Genomic DNA, 14,247 nt, shown 5'->3' on the forward strand with positions numbered 1-14,247 from the left:
TACCTGAGCCCAGGGTGTAGGAAACCATGGGTCATGATAGCTATTAACTTGATATTCCATTAGTTAAGTGGGTTGCCACACGATACGCTTCTAGAGAGTGGTAAGGGGTGGAGTTGTTTTGAAAAAGTCCAGGTGCTTCTCTTTGTCATGTGTATTTCATTCAAGATTTTATTACAATTCTGTTAATATTTTTTTTCTTAAATGTGCCCTAAGAATTGATGCTTACAAGCTGTCTCCCTTTTCGTAACAGCAATTATTGGCCATGAAGTCACTGAGCAAACCTGACTGGATGTAGGCCCCTTTAAAAATCAGGTCCTTAGTTATTATTGCTCTGAATACCCCTTGGCAATTTACAGTGACCAAATACGTACGGTTTTGCTCAAAGCCATGCCATGAACCTGCAAAAGAGGAGCAGCTCTGCCACTCCTCAGTGGCAGAACTGAGATTAAATTAAGTGGTTGAACTGCATGTGCTATAGAGCATCACCCTTTGTTCTGAAGCACTGAGAATTGTTCAGAAAAGACAGTCCTCACTGGGTTTAATTTATTCCTTTCAATGGGAGCTTTGTCTGAGTGAGGACTAATCTTTGGCCAATTGAAATTGGGGCTAGAACAGCTCTGTCTGTTTATCTTGTCCATCCCCACTGGCTGAGGCAGAAATGTTCTCTGTAGTACATTCTCAATAACCTGTTTTTAAATGATTCTGGAAAGCAGTGACATTTCCTGTACTTCCTATTGGAGACAAATCTTGTCTCTTGATCAGTTTCTCTTGATATTCAGCCTATGCATTTCTTTGCTCAATTTTACCAATTACTGTACTCCAATTTACACTCCCTTGTTAGCACCCTTACTAGTGATAGAAGCTTGTATGCAGAACTTGGGTACAGTGAGATAAGTGGCAGCCTTATATCTGCATTTCCCTGCCTTTGTGAGTTTGTCAGACCTTTAATCTTATTTTAATAAGATTTTCTGAAAGCACTAACCACCCGGGTAAGCTCTTAGGTCTGTGTTATTTAATTGCCACTTTACAAGGCTACTTGGTACAATTGTTGCCAAGGTCATCTGCATTATTTGAATTGGATCCTGCTTTACCCAGCTAAATTTACTTAATTGTTTGTGATGTATTAGTGATTCCATCCTTACAATAGTCTTGTTACAGGGAATAAGCTAAATAATTTTAGCTTCTTGGTAACTTGCAAATCTCACCAAGTAAAATGACCAAAATGCCATCATAGCAAATTTTCCGTTAGTTGAACTGATAGCTTCTTGCTAGCAAGCAGAAAATTTACATGGTTACTATTATTAATAAACATAATAGTATCTCACCACCAGCATACTAAGCACACCGTGAAGCGACTTATCAGAACTACTGGGCTCAGCAGAAGATGCATAATGGGACTGTATGTATCCATGAAATAAAAATCTAGCTATGGAAAAGTATAATAAAGTTATGCTGCCTGGGAACTTTCAAGTCTCTTTGATTTCAAAAATAGCAGGCCTTTGTGGACATCAGGTTTTCTCCTTATTAAGCAATTTTTTAAAATAACACAGTATCATCTATATTTACCTAAGATTTCATTCAAGAGAACAAAGGCATGATAATTAATTGAGGGGAAGGAGCATACCATATGTCTTGCATGTTATTTCAGGTAGAAATGTATTATCATTAGATTTATATTCTTCACAGTCTGTGCTGGATTACCAGAATGAACAGGAGCTTTAAGCATGATCACTAAGGGGTTCAGGACCATGGACAGAGATCCTGCTGTATTAATTTAAATGCCACAAGTATTATCTGAGTTTATTGTAAGAGTTTATAGCCCAGGTCCCTTGTAATTTTCCTGCTCAAAATCTTTTTCAGCTCCAATATAATGCAGAAACCTTAACAAGATATACATACCAGTGAATATTTGCAGCATATTGTACCTCCACTAGTAGCATAACGCAGGGATTCTCAAACTTCATTGCACCGCGACCCCCTTCTGACAACAAAAATTACTACAAGACCCCAGGAGAGGGGACCTGCCTGAACCCCACTGCCCTAGCCTGGGGGGCAAAAGATGAACCCCTAGGGCTTCAGCCCTGGGGGGGGGGAGAATGTAACCTGAGTGTAGGTACTGAGTGTAGTGTACTGAGTGTAGACACCACTGAAGCCGAAGCCTGAGCCCTGCCACCTAGGGCTGAAGCCCTGGTGATTCGGTCCCAGGCAGTGGGGCTCAGTCTTTGTCTTCAGCTCCAGACCCCAGCAAGTCTAACGCCAGCCCTGGTGACCCCATTCAAATGGGATCATGACCCACTTTGGGTTCCGACCCACAGTTTGAGAACCACTGGCATAACACATACCTCCTCATAGTACTTTTAGTAATTTTCACAGCATTAAAATATTTGTTAGATGTAAAGGATTGAAGGCTACAGTGAAACCAAATGAGGTAAGAGGTGCTATTGAGGTAAAGTGAAATGGGCAGTTAATGGGGTAGTAGATGTGCATAAATAGGCCTCAAAAGAAGTGGATTTGTGTTGCTATACTACATTGTAATTATACAATCGTAGGGCTGGAAGAGACCTAGAGCAGTGGTCTCCCGCCCAAACTGACAAAGCAAAAAAAAAAAAAAAGCGCTCCTCCTGCCTCGCATCCCCAAGGATCCTCTTGCGCACCCCACTTTGGAGACCGCTGGTCTAGAGGTCACCTACTCCAGCCTCCTGCACCTAGACCATCCCTGACAGGTGTTTTATCTAACCTGGTCGTAAGATCCTACAAGGACAGGGATTTTACACTCTCCTTTGGTAACCTATTCCAGTGCTTAACTAACCTTATAGTTAGACATTTTTTCCTAATATCTAACCTAAACCTCACTTGTTGCAGATTAAGCCCACTACTTTTTGCCCTACCTTCAGTGGACATGGAGAATAATTGATCATTGTATTCTTCATAACAGCCCGTAATATATCTGAAGACTGTTATCAAGTCCCCACTCTACCTCCCTAGTCTTATTTTCTCAAGACTAAATGTATCCAGTTCTTTTAACCTTTCCTCAGAGGTCTGGTTTTCTAAACCTTTCATCATTTTTGTTGCTCTCTTGTGGATTCTCTCCAATTTGCCCACATCTTCATTAAAATGTGGCACCCAGAACTGGACACAGTACTCCAGGCCTCACCAGTGTCATGTAGAGGGGGAAATTTACCTCCTGTGTTTTACATGCAATGCTCCTGTCATATTACCCGAAAATGATATTAGCCTTTTTTGCAATTGCATCACATTGTTGGCTCATATTCAATTTGTGATCCACTGTGACCCCCAGATCCTTTTCAGTAGCACTACTGCCTAACCAGTTATTCACCAATTCACCATTTTGTAGTTGCGTGTTTGATTTTTCCTTCCTAAGTGTGGTAATTTGCAATTGTCTTTATAGAACTTTATCTTGTGGATTTTAGACCAATTTGTCAATGTCATTTTGAATTCTAATCCTGTCCTTTGAAGTACTTGCAACCTCTCCAAGATCAGTGTCATTCCAAATTTTATAAGCATACATGCCACTCTGAGATTAGATGAGGAGTCCAGGGAGGGAGACTAGGACTGGGGACCAATGGGGATGGTGGGACGGGAGAGACAGATTGGTTAAGGAGTTGGGAGTGAGGAACTGGGACTGCCAAGGAACTGGGGACAAACAGTTGGAGGTAGGGACTTGGACTGTGTAAGCAAGAAGCTAAGGGGGTGGGGAAGAGACAGGGTGGGACAGGCACCCCAGTTTGGGGAGGACAGTGCAGAATGAGTCAAGCTTGGTGGGGAACAGGCAGAAGAGTTTGTGCTCCCTAGAGCCCATGCCTTTTGGGACAATAGAATGGAACCCAGAATTCCTGAGTCTCACTATTCGTTTGCTATCAGCAAATAACTGTGAAACCCACTGACAAAGCATGTGTCTCATCTCCCTCTGGTGCTGGTCCTCATAGAGGATGACATCCTTCTGTTGTTATTATCAGTTAGTCTGTTACTTCAAATGGCAGAGGTCTCTGCAGTGGAGCTAAAGGTTCCATCCCTGCTGATGAAGCATGTGGATATTAATATGATGCCACATGATGGAATTTCTGTTTTTTCTTTTTTAAAAAACAACAACGATGTTTAAAAGAATAGAGAAATGAGGATTTCCTGGTTACAGCAGTTGAACACTCCCCTGAAGCAGTGGATTCTATCCCTGCCTTTTCCAGAGTTCCCATGTGATGCGAGGCAAGTCACTTACACTAATGTTCAATAATCGTGTGTTCCTTATTTACTAGGTGCTAAGCACTCACAACTGCAGCTGAAGTCAACAGGAACTGTGTTTTTATCATATCAAGTGTTCCATAATGCAAAATACTCTGAAAATCAGGCCCTAGGTGTCTCAAATTGAGTGCCCAAAATTAGTGGAAACTTCTGACCTTAGTCTGTGTGACTTAGCTCCCCATTTGTAAAATAGGGATATTACCAGTCATCTCACAGGGGTTTTATGATGGTAAATTAATTAATGTTTGTGAAGCTCTCAAGAAAAGCCAAAGAGGAAATGAATAATTCTATCTTCAGAGCAGTGTTTGAATAGTGTGCACTAAATAAGGCTTAGGGACACATTGAACAATGAGGATAAAACAAAATATTGAATAGCTGCTGATTAAGTGAGCACCGTGTATCCTGTGCAGTTCAAGAGGCAGGGGTCCTATGGAAAAAAGGTAGTACGTGATCTTGTAATTGAAGACCTGATCATAATGCATATGCGCAGGACGGCCAAGTTAAGGTTACCCAGGCAACCTTAATTCTGGCATTTCCTAACTTTTGAGTGCTCGATTTGGAACTTTAACAACCTTATAACACATTTTGTATGTGTAATACATAAAGACACATAAATGAGTCAGGCATTATTTTTAATTGTGGTTACAGTGTAGCATTAACTGTATATTTCTTTTTTCTCTTTGTGTTCTTCCTCCTCCATCTAATCTTCTCTTTTAATGTTTGCATCTTATGATTTCTGTTTGGAGTGATTACTTTATTCAAATTTTGCAGCAAATGATTAATGCTACACTATTTAGGATTTTTCATATCATAATGATCACTGCGGCATCACGTTTACATGTTCAATATGTAAGTGAAAGTATACACATGCATAAATTGTTTTTTTAAATTATATTTCAGGTAGGGAAAGTTACACAGAAGTCAGCAAACTGGACTGCCTACCATTCTGCAGAAAATTCTGGATTGTATACAGAACAATTGCAGTACAGTAGGTTTCTGTTATAAGGATCAGTTTAGGTCGCTTGCTCTTCTGATTGTTACAGCTGAATGATTACTGTGCACAGATGCATAAAACTGAGCTTTCTGAAGTCAGGCCTAAAAGCAAATCTCTGTCCTGTGAGGAGAGCATGAGCTTTGCTAGGCAGTTGAGTGCCATCACAGGTCTATACAGTTATAATTGGCTGTAATTGCAGGAGCTCTGACATGCTCTACCTGCAGCCAAATGGCACTCAGAAAAGTAAGGAAATCTCATCTGCCTTTGGATATATCAAAGAAATTCCTTCCACTGTGATCCTTGCAACTGAAAGCCCCAGTGATCAGCATTAGGAGTGAAGGCCAAGCACACCAGCACATGTGGGAACAACTTTTGGAAATTAGGGTTTGGTCTACAGAGCCATTAGTTATCAGAAAAACTCAGTACACTCAAGCTCAGATGTTGATTTTCCTTGTGTTATTCTGTGAGCCAGTTTAATATAATATATATAAAACATTTAGAACTAGCTAGTAAACTAAAGAGGAAAGATATTTGTAGTTTATGCACTTATAGTGGGCTGTGTGAATTATCCGTACACGGAGAGAAGCTGTGGCTAATTCATTACACAAACACCTCTAATTAGTATGAAAACGCTGTAAGTGTACTTGTAAGAATGGATGATAAACAGGTTGCACTCGGCAGTAGTCACGCACCTACCATTACACTCCACAGCTGAAGGTAGAGATTCAGTTAGAGGCTAAAAATTGGGTGCTTGGTCTCTGTCTGAAGAGTCACCATTTGTGAAATTGGACTAATACATGCTCACAGCTCTGCTATGTCAGTGTGCTCTCTGTCTTAGCTTAGGGTTATGAATGAAATGCCATACAAGTTTATTTACATTCACTGAGGGTATGATCCAGTAGGTATGTACAGGACTAGGAGTCGGGGGACTTGAGTTCTGGTTCTGCTTCTGTCCCTGACTTGGCCTAGGGCAAGTCACTTTCCTTCTGTGTGCCTCAGTTACTCCATCTGTGAAATGGGGATAAAACTTCTTTTGTGATGCACATTGAGCTGTCTAGAGAAAAAGCCCTACATAAGGGTGAAGTTTATCATTTTTATTTCTACTTACTTACATAAAACAAAGAGTCTCAATGGAGTTGTGGTTTTGCAGCCAGACTCAGATGTGACCTAGTTTTGGTACCAAATGACCCAAGCAATATCCAACTGTACTTAATTCACTTTGAGATTGTTTAATTGTGGGTGTTTCTGATAAAAAAATAAATGACCTTATAGCCTCCCCTAGGTAAACAATGATCTGAAGTATATTCACCCAGTCCCCCTTTGCTTCCCATTGATATCTCATGCCTGCTGCTGTTGGTGGAATCCAATTGGCTGCATTTAGTATTGCACAGTTCATTGTGACCCTTAGGAAAAGTGCATTATAGAGTTGGGTGTAGCTCAATGGTTGAGGAATTGGGTCTCCTGTATGTGTTGTTCCCAACCTTACCACAGATTCACTGTGTGGGTTTTAGAGAGCGTCTCCCATTATGACATTTAGGGCCATATTTTCTAAAGAGCTCAGGGACCAGTGTGCTGAGCTCTTTTAAAAACCTGAAACTGGGCAAGTCTGAGAATCTGGTCCTTAGCCTGTCTGGGTCTCTGACCTTGTATGTAAAATTGATCCTAATAGCACACCTCTTCCCTTGGACATTAGCTCTGGATCTCCAAGTGAGGTTGAATACCAAGTTTCTGAAGTGGTGTCTGTTTTTTAAAAGCAGTGCATTACTTGGCATTGCCCAGGCTTGTGTTAACGATAATGAAACCACAGGCTCTTGATAAACTCTGTAGCTGTCTTTATAGCAAATGCTGCTTGTCTTGATTTGGATACTATTACCTGGAGCACACTTTAGCAGGATGTGTACAGTATCTGTCATCGGTGATTTATTCCTTCCTAAAAGGAAGCAGCATTTATCTATTTGTGGTTCCCTTGTTAATACTGTGTGGATACACTAGGGTGTTGTGAATAGCATAACTGTTCATTTAAAAGGAGCTCTGAAAGTATTAGTGCCGGTGGAGAAGCCATAATTATCTGAATGGCAAACTTTTTAAAGTTCTTGTTGTTTGTTTTATTTTGCATCTTCTTTTACTGAAAGATAATAGTGCTACGTTAATGGGAGAGGAAGAGGGTGGGTGTATTTTGTGTCCTAGAAAGCCGTTCTGCTTTCACATCCCCTTCAATCAGGAAAGGCATCCAGCAATTCAGAGCCATTGTTCCGCTGAAAAGAATATGCCATTCTCTGGGAGGAAGAGTTCTTGTATATATGGTGGGAGAGGCATGTAATTTCCTATCTTGTGCCTTTCTTGGATCAGATGTGGAATTAATTCCACTGTTTAGGAAGGCTCACTACATTGTTTGTCACAATGCATAAAGGTTTTTGGAGACAGTGCATTATCAGTCTTCTGTTAGTATCCAGTGGAATATAGAGTATATCTCTTTAACATCTACTCTGTATTATTTCAGTTTTCCTGTGTCTTTAATTGAGGGTGACACTGGCCTCACAGGCCTTAGATTTCATTACTTGCGTTAATGAAATGCTTGTATTTGGATATATTTCTCTCTGCAGCCATTACAGTGTTACCACATGTGGCAAAAACCATAGTGAACTAACACCTCCCTCTTTGTTTTTCATTTTGCAGCTGGTGCCACATATATCTTTGGGAAGAGTGGAGGCCTCATCCTGTACACCTGGCCAGCAAATGACAGACCCAGCACGAGGACAGATCGTCTTGCTGTAGGCTTCAGCACGACTGTGAAGGATGGCATCCTGGTTCGGATTGACAGTGCTCCTGGGCTTGGCGACTTTCTGCAGCTTCACATAGTGAGTACACGCCCATGTCTATGCCAGACCTGGGTTTCACTTATGCATGCATCAGTAATGTGGATATGTGTTTTGGGTGTTCCTGAAGAGTTAAAGATGAATGTTGCTTAGGAAAAGGAAGGTGTAATCATTAGATGTATGATTAAAGGGATCACTCATAGGATCAGGGAGGTAATGCTTCCTCTTGACACAATGCTGGTTAGACTATATCTGGAGAGGCCTATTTATAGATTTGGGTACTATCCTATAGATAGAATATACAGAGGAAACTGAGAGAGTTCAGAGAAGAATAAATAGAATGAGAAGGAAATGGGAAGGAATGGACTTAGATAATGAATCAAAAGACTAATAATGTAAAACATCATGTGTCATGTAGATTCTTCATTTTCCGTGTCTTCAGCACACACTGAATTAACCTCCCCAGGCACTCCTTCAGGGTCTGATTTATTTGGCTAAGTGTGATACTGAAGTTTGTGACAGAACTCCAAAGGAATTCAATGGGAGTGTGATTTACACTTACATTAGGACTATTTTATGGCAATGTTAACCCACCCTGCCCTATGCAAAAGCCTGGAAATGATGGAGAGTATGGTTCCCTTTACCTCATCCCCTTTTCTTTTTATACATTAGAAAGAAGATATATTGTTCTCACTGGGTAGCAACAAAAGAAACTTAAATGCTAGGCCAGATTCTCAGCTGGTGTCGATGAGCATAATTCCATCCACATCAATGGAGCAATGCTGTTCCACACTTGCTGAGGATCGGCTCAATGGATTTAATTTGGGATAATAAAAATTTGATTTCAGTTGCAGAAATAAATTTTAATAATGTGACTGGGAAGGACATAGGCCCAACTTCTGATAGAGATGTTAGAATCAAAAGCAAATCACTGGAAAACTTTGAGATGATGGTAGATGAGGGAGAAAATGGAGTCCTGTGAGAAAAGCAGGAGGGTAGACTAAATACGAGCTTTCCAGATTTTTCAGGTAATAGGTTTGCAGCCTAAGAAGTTGGAAGTACCAGTCTATGCCCGCCACCTCCTGTTCAGCAGTTTCTGCTCTAACTCACAACAGGGATTTGGTTGTTTGTAACACTGAGAATGGGATTTGAAGCTGTTCAAGCTTGATGGCAGTTTAGAGAGAACATAGCTGAACAGGAGGTTTGCTACAGCCCAGCATAAAAGGACCAATATTACAAAGTGTTGAGCATCTTACACTGCCATTGACTATTAAGGGAGTTGAGGATGTTCAGTTTCTTATAGGAGGCACTCAGTATTTTATGGGGTTTTCCTGAGGCCGGGTTGGAACCTAAAGTGCTACCCACCAATACTGCTATTAGGAAAAGTGATTGTGAGCCACTGATCATGTGAACATGGATCCCCCAACCCTAACAATACAGTGAGTCTGTTAAATGGATATAAACAAAATGCCAGACATACAGTGAGAACATAATTGGCCAAGTGTAAAAGGAGAGATTTTCATGATAATTTTGGGTTTCTCTTTACTTTTGGATCATTTGTTTAGAAAGCAAACGAGATTGTGGAATCTAATATTGCCCATAAATTGCTGGTGTGTTTATAAGGGAAATGAGTGTAATATTAATTAACACCAACATATTCTCATACAAGCATTTTCTTTTGTCTGGTGAAGATTTTGGGGATATATTTTTCCAGGGCTAAAATCCAACCATGACTAGATAAATCATGTAGCATGCGATCTCATGCCATAGTGATTATATGTGTTCATTTACTGTCCTCTCCAGTCTATTGATACTAGAGAGATTATTTTTTGATTATCGTAACACCTTGGAAACCTGGTCATGGACCAGGAACCCATTGTGCTAGGTGCTGTGCAAACACAGAACAAAATCTTTGCAACGTATTACTATGATGTTCACTTATGATCGAAGGAACAAAAGGCTGGCAGCTTACATTTGGAACCCAGAGCAACTGTTTGCTTCCATTTCAGTAGACACTAATGATGATAAAGAACTGTGCTCAATGTGGTATTCTTTGTGATCAAGCTGGCTATAATGGGGTTTCTAGATAAATCATGAGCACACTTGTGATTTCTACCTTGCTTTTGGTGTTTATAGTTCACCTCTGAATTATGTCAAAAGTAATTAATCAATCTACCTGAACTTTTACATGTGCGATTTTATACCAGGACAGAACTTTGCTGGGATTATTGAAGCAAATCAGAAAAGATCTTTGTAAGACGAGAGTCCATTAATAAAGAATTGTTTACTTCCAAGATATTTTAATTTGTTTTTTTTTTCTTTTTTGCTAGTAATATTAAAGCTTGTCCTGTATACTCTAAATGTGTTTTGATCACTCTGCTCTCTGTGAGGACTGGGACCGTTTGGCTAGTTTTGGACACTTTGGCTTTGTATAATTGAAGTTATTACCCGTGATTGATGTTAGCAATAAAAATGCTGCAGGCATTGTTTCTGTGTTTTTAGGCCTGTGTGTGCCTTAGGATGCTCACAAGCAGCAAATGCAGGGCTACTACAGATTTAATGTCTCCTGTTGTGTTTTGGTCATTACGGAGTAAGTATTTGTGTAAGCCATTCAAGAAGGGCAGGAGGGCACTGCTATTCTCATCTAGGTACTCTGTCTCCTGATATGTACCTCTGATCCTGCCCAGGCCCAAATGGGGAACCCAGTCTGAGAGGGAGACCTCATATCTACGGACACAAAAAAAATAGAGCAGAAAGATTGAAATGATATGGTTACTGGTTCCTTGAGCGTCCATAATATTTTGTGTTATCTCATTTTGATAATTCAGCATTTCTTATGTAAATTAGTCACAATCATAACAATGAGTTAACAGCAGGTTTGGGTCCTGCTGGAGGTAAATTACTATCTAAAATGAGGGTTGCCACTTGAAACAAGAGACGCTTATGAGATGGGACCACATATGGTTTCCAGCCTCCCTGAATTTCTGGTTGCTTTTATTGAACAAAGATCTCTTCCAACTTGCAGAAAACTATTGCAGTGCTATCAACTCCCCTGTATTTGATAGATAACACCTGCAAAGATGCAGTGACACCGATTCACCTTCCAAAAGTCCTCCATTACCTCCACTGGGAGGACATGTACTCTTCCTGATCACAAGAGATGTGAGCTAGGAAGAAAGACACAGGGAGGAGCAAGTGGAGATAAAAATGGAGGAGAAAAAGATAATAGTGGGAAGAAATTAGGATGGAGATGGGAAACTAGAATAGAGAGATTAAGCTAATGGTAAAAAGAGGGAGAAGAATGGCCAGCTGACTAGAGAAGAGAATTCTAGAAGGAAAAGTGGAAAGTAGGAAGAAAAGCACGAGAAAGAAGGAACAACAAACAAACAAGAGGTCAGTAAGTGATATAATTATAACATTTACTTTATACAATTTTAATAATGAATGATTTGGCTGTTTTCAGCAACAAAATATTTCAAAATTCCCAAGCTGTGGTCACTGGGAGAGGGTCCTGTATCCTCATTTCCCTGTGTTTGGATGCTATAGATCCGGGGTTCTCACAACACAATTTGGTGGCCTCAGAGTGCAGCCACCAACTCTTGCTGGTGACCGTTCTGACAACTTTTCCTAAAATATGTAATTAACTTTAGGAAAAACAAATAAATATTCAGATATACATGTCCAAATCATTGTAATTGATTAATGTAGGTTTGTTGTTTTTTTTGCAGATTCAATAATACAATTAATGCACAGTTGTATTTTGGTGCCCCCAGCCCCACTGCCTCCCCCAATCCCTCACAAATTCCCCTCGCCCCCACTGCCTCCCCAAAGCCCCCACCACTCCCCAAGGCTCCCCATTTCCCCATTGTCCCCCTGGATCCCACGACTCCCCCCACATTGCCTCGAGCTCCATTTTGCGGCCTCGCATCCCAGGCTCACCCTGCTCCTAGCCTCTTGACCATGGCACCTGGTAAAGCCAGCCCTGCTGAAGCCCTGCCATGTTGGGCTCAAGCCCAGAGCTGGAGCTTGTGGCTGGAGTCGGGGTGAGTGGGCGGGCGGTGCTGAGCCCCTGGGCACTGCAGGGAGGCACTGTTCCTTTGCTCCCTCCCCCATCTCTGCCCAAGAGGCTGTCCTGGTTGCAAGAAAACCCCCTGGTGGCCGCATGCAGCCATGCTGCCACATTTGAGAAACACTGCTATAGATCATCTCCATTTTGTGTTCAAAAGTTGTCAGTTAGCTACTCTTGCTCCACCAGACTGTCTTGGATTTCCGGCTGGTGGTAACAAGAGTTGACAGCAACCATTTCCTGGTGATTAGCAGTGAGCATATTCAGTCTCAGTGGTGTCTAAGATGGTGAGTAAGATGACACCTGACCTTCATGCTGTGAGCTATGGATAACAAATGACAGGTACCATTTTAGAAATTGCCAAGATGACTTCTACTTACTTATGTTAGTGGACACTTTCTGGTGTCTTTTGCTCTTTCACCCATGGCAGGCAACAGAGAGAAGTTTTACTTTCCATATACTGGAGGGGTGTGTGTGTGGAAGTTATTCTATTAATTGGGTCTGTATATAATTTACAGTGAATCTGCTTGGATTAATTTTTTCCATTATGAGCCTTTTAGACACTGTGGAGATTTGTGTGCCAAGGCATCTGTTTCCTATGACCAGAATTTATAACCTCTGTAACTCTTTCCCGCCTGATTTCAGTGAGACATGAGCTACCAGCCCGTGTATCATGCTGATCCATGTGGTGTATGAGGTGTTTATATACGCAACACTACCTGCACCTCCTGGAGGTGAAGTGTTATAAGGAGGTGTTTTCTGCTATCATAAGGTTTGTGTGCTATAGGTGTGTAGGTGGTGCTCTGAGTTGTGAGGAATCCCTTGTAACAGGTAGAGTTCTAGAAGGCTGCAGGCTTGAGTTATGGTCGGATGTTTCTACATATTCATTCTCCTTAATCTGCCACAGCTGTCATTTCCCAATTTACACCATGCAAAATAGCTCACAGAGAGTGAATAGAGGGGAACAGGACAGCTGTGGGTTATGATAGATGTTCTCCTCCTGATGACTACCAAGAGATACATCACTCACCCTGTGCACTGATGTTTTATACTGTTGTCTTTCATTTGGATATCTGTTGTAAACCATCAGCTCACCTCTGGTTTATCCTGAGTGTGGTTATGAGGTGGTTAGATTAGCCCACCTCTGAATTCTTGGGTAGACCTGGAATAGGTTTGGAGAAGGAAAACTCTAGGCCTGATCCTCGAATCCTTACTAAGGAAAAACTCCCAGTGACTTCAAAAATAACACTGCCTGAATGATGTCAATCCAATGGGAGTAGAGAGTCGTCAGCACCACTCATTGTCCGATCATAGCTGAAGGCTGCAGGGTTTGACATAGAATTATTTTGGATCTCAAGACCTAACCATGAGGAATGTGAGAAAAAGGCAGTCTTCTCTGGCTTGGAGGGGACCTGGATAAATGGAGGCTGAGAGGGAGAGAATAGGGCTGAGGTGTGTCCATTGGGTCAGATTTCGTTTTCTTCTATTTTCAGTGCATTAGTGTTTGAAAAACAATTTCCCTATCAGAGGGGTAGCCGTGTTAGTCTGAATCTGTAAAAAGAAACAGAGGGTCCTGTGGCACCTTTAAGACTAACAGAAGTATTGGGAGCATAAGCTTTCGTGGGTAAGAACCTCTGAAGAAGTGAGGTTCTTACCCACGAAAGCTTATGCTCCCAATACTTCTGTTAGTCTTAAAGGTGCCACAGGACACTCTGTTCCAATTTCCCCATCATAGCTTGTTTTGAGTGACAAAGGCCTGTTTGGGTTCCTAGGCTGAGGAGCTTTAACAGCTCATTAGTCACTTGTGTGAAGAGAGTCTGCTAGAGACACTCAGGGCAGCTTCCAGCCTAGTCATGCAATCTCAGCAGAGATAAGAGAGTTGGGGACAGGGGCAGGAGCACTGAAGAGGGGATGTGATGAAGTAGGTGTTTTCTGAGATCTGTGCAGAGCCAGCATGTTTAAGATATGGTGTTTATACCATAGAGATGATAATAATTCACATTTTACACTTATATAGAGCTTGTGTGTTCAAAGGCACTTCGAACATGAGACACCTTGGCTTTCCTCAGTCTTGCATCAGCCATGGTTTTGTTCCAGAGCTCTGCATTTGCTTG

The 14,247-nt window shown here is 41.4% G+C and overlaps 1 protein-coding gene across 7 annotated transcripts in view; it reads left to right on the forward strand.

Moving 5' to 3' along the window:
• Positions 1-14,247, forward strand: part of NRXN3 (neurexin 3) — a 1,374,011-nt gene that overhangs the window by 1,022,238 nt on the left and 337,526 nt on the right. For all 7 annotated transcript variants that reach the window (XM_054027796.1, XM_054027799.1, XM_054027800.1 and 4 more), the window contains one exon: positions 7,928-8,109. In XM_054027796.1, the coding sequence (XP_053883771.1) occupies positions 7,928-8,109 (182 nt within the window). The remainder of the gene's footprint in view (positions 1-7,927; positions 8,110-14,247) is intronic.

The sequence above is a fragment of the Malaclemys terrapin genome, chromosome 4 (genome assembly GCF_027887155.1).
Source record: "Malaclemys terrapin pileata isolate rMalTer1 chromosome 4, rMalTer1.hap1, whole genome shotgun sequence".
Taxonomy (NCBI): Eukaryota; Metazoa; Chordata; order Testudines; family Emydidae; genus Malaclemys; species Malaclemys terrapin.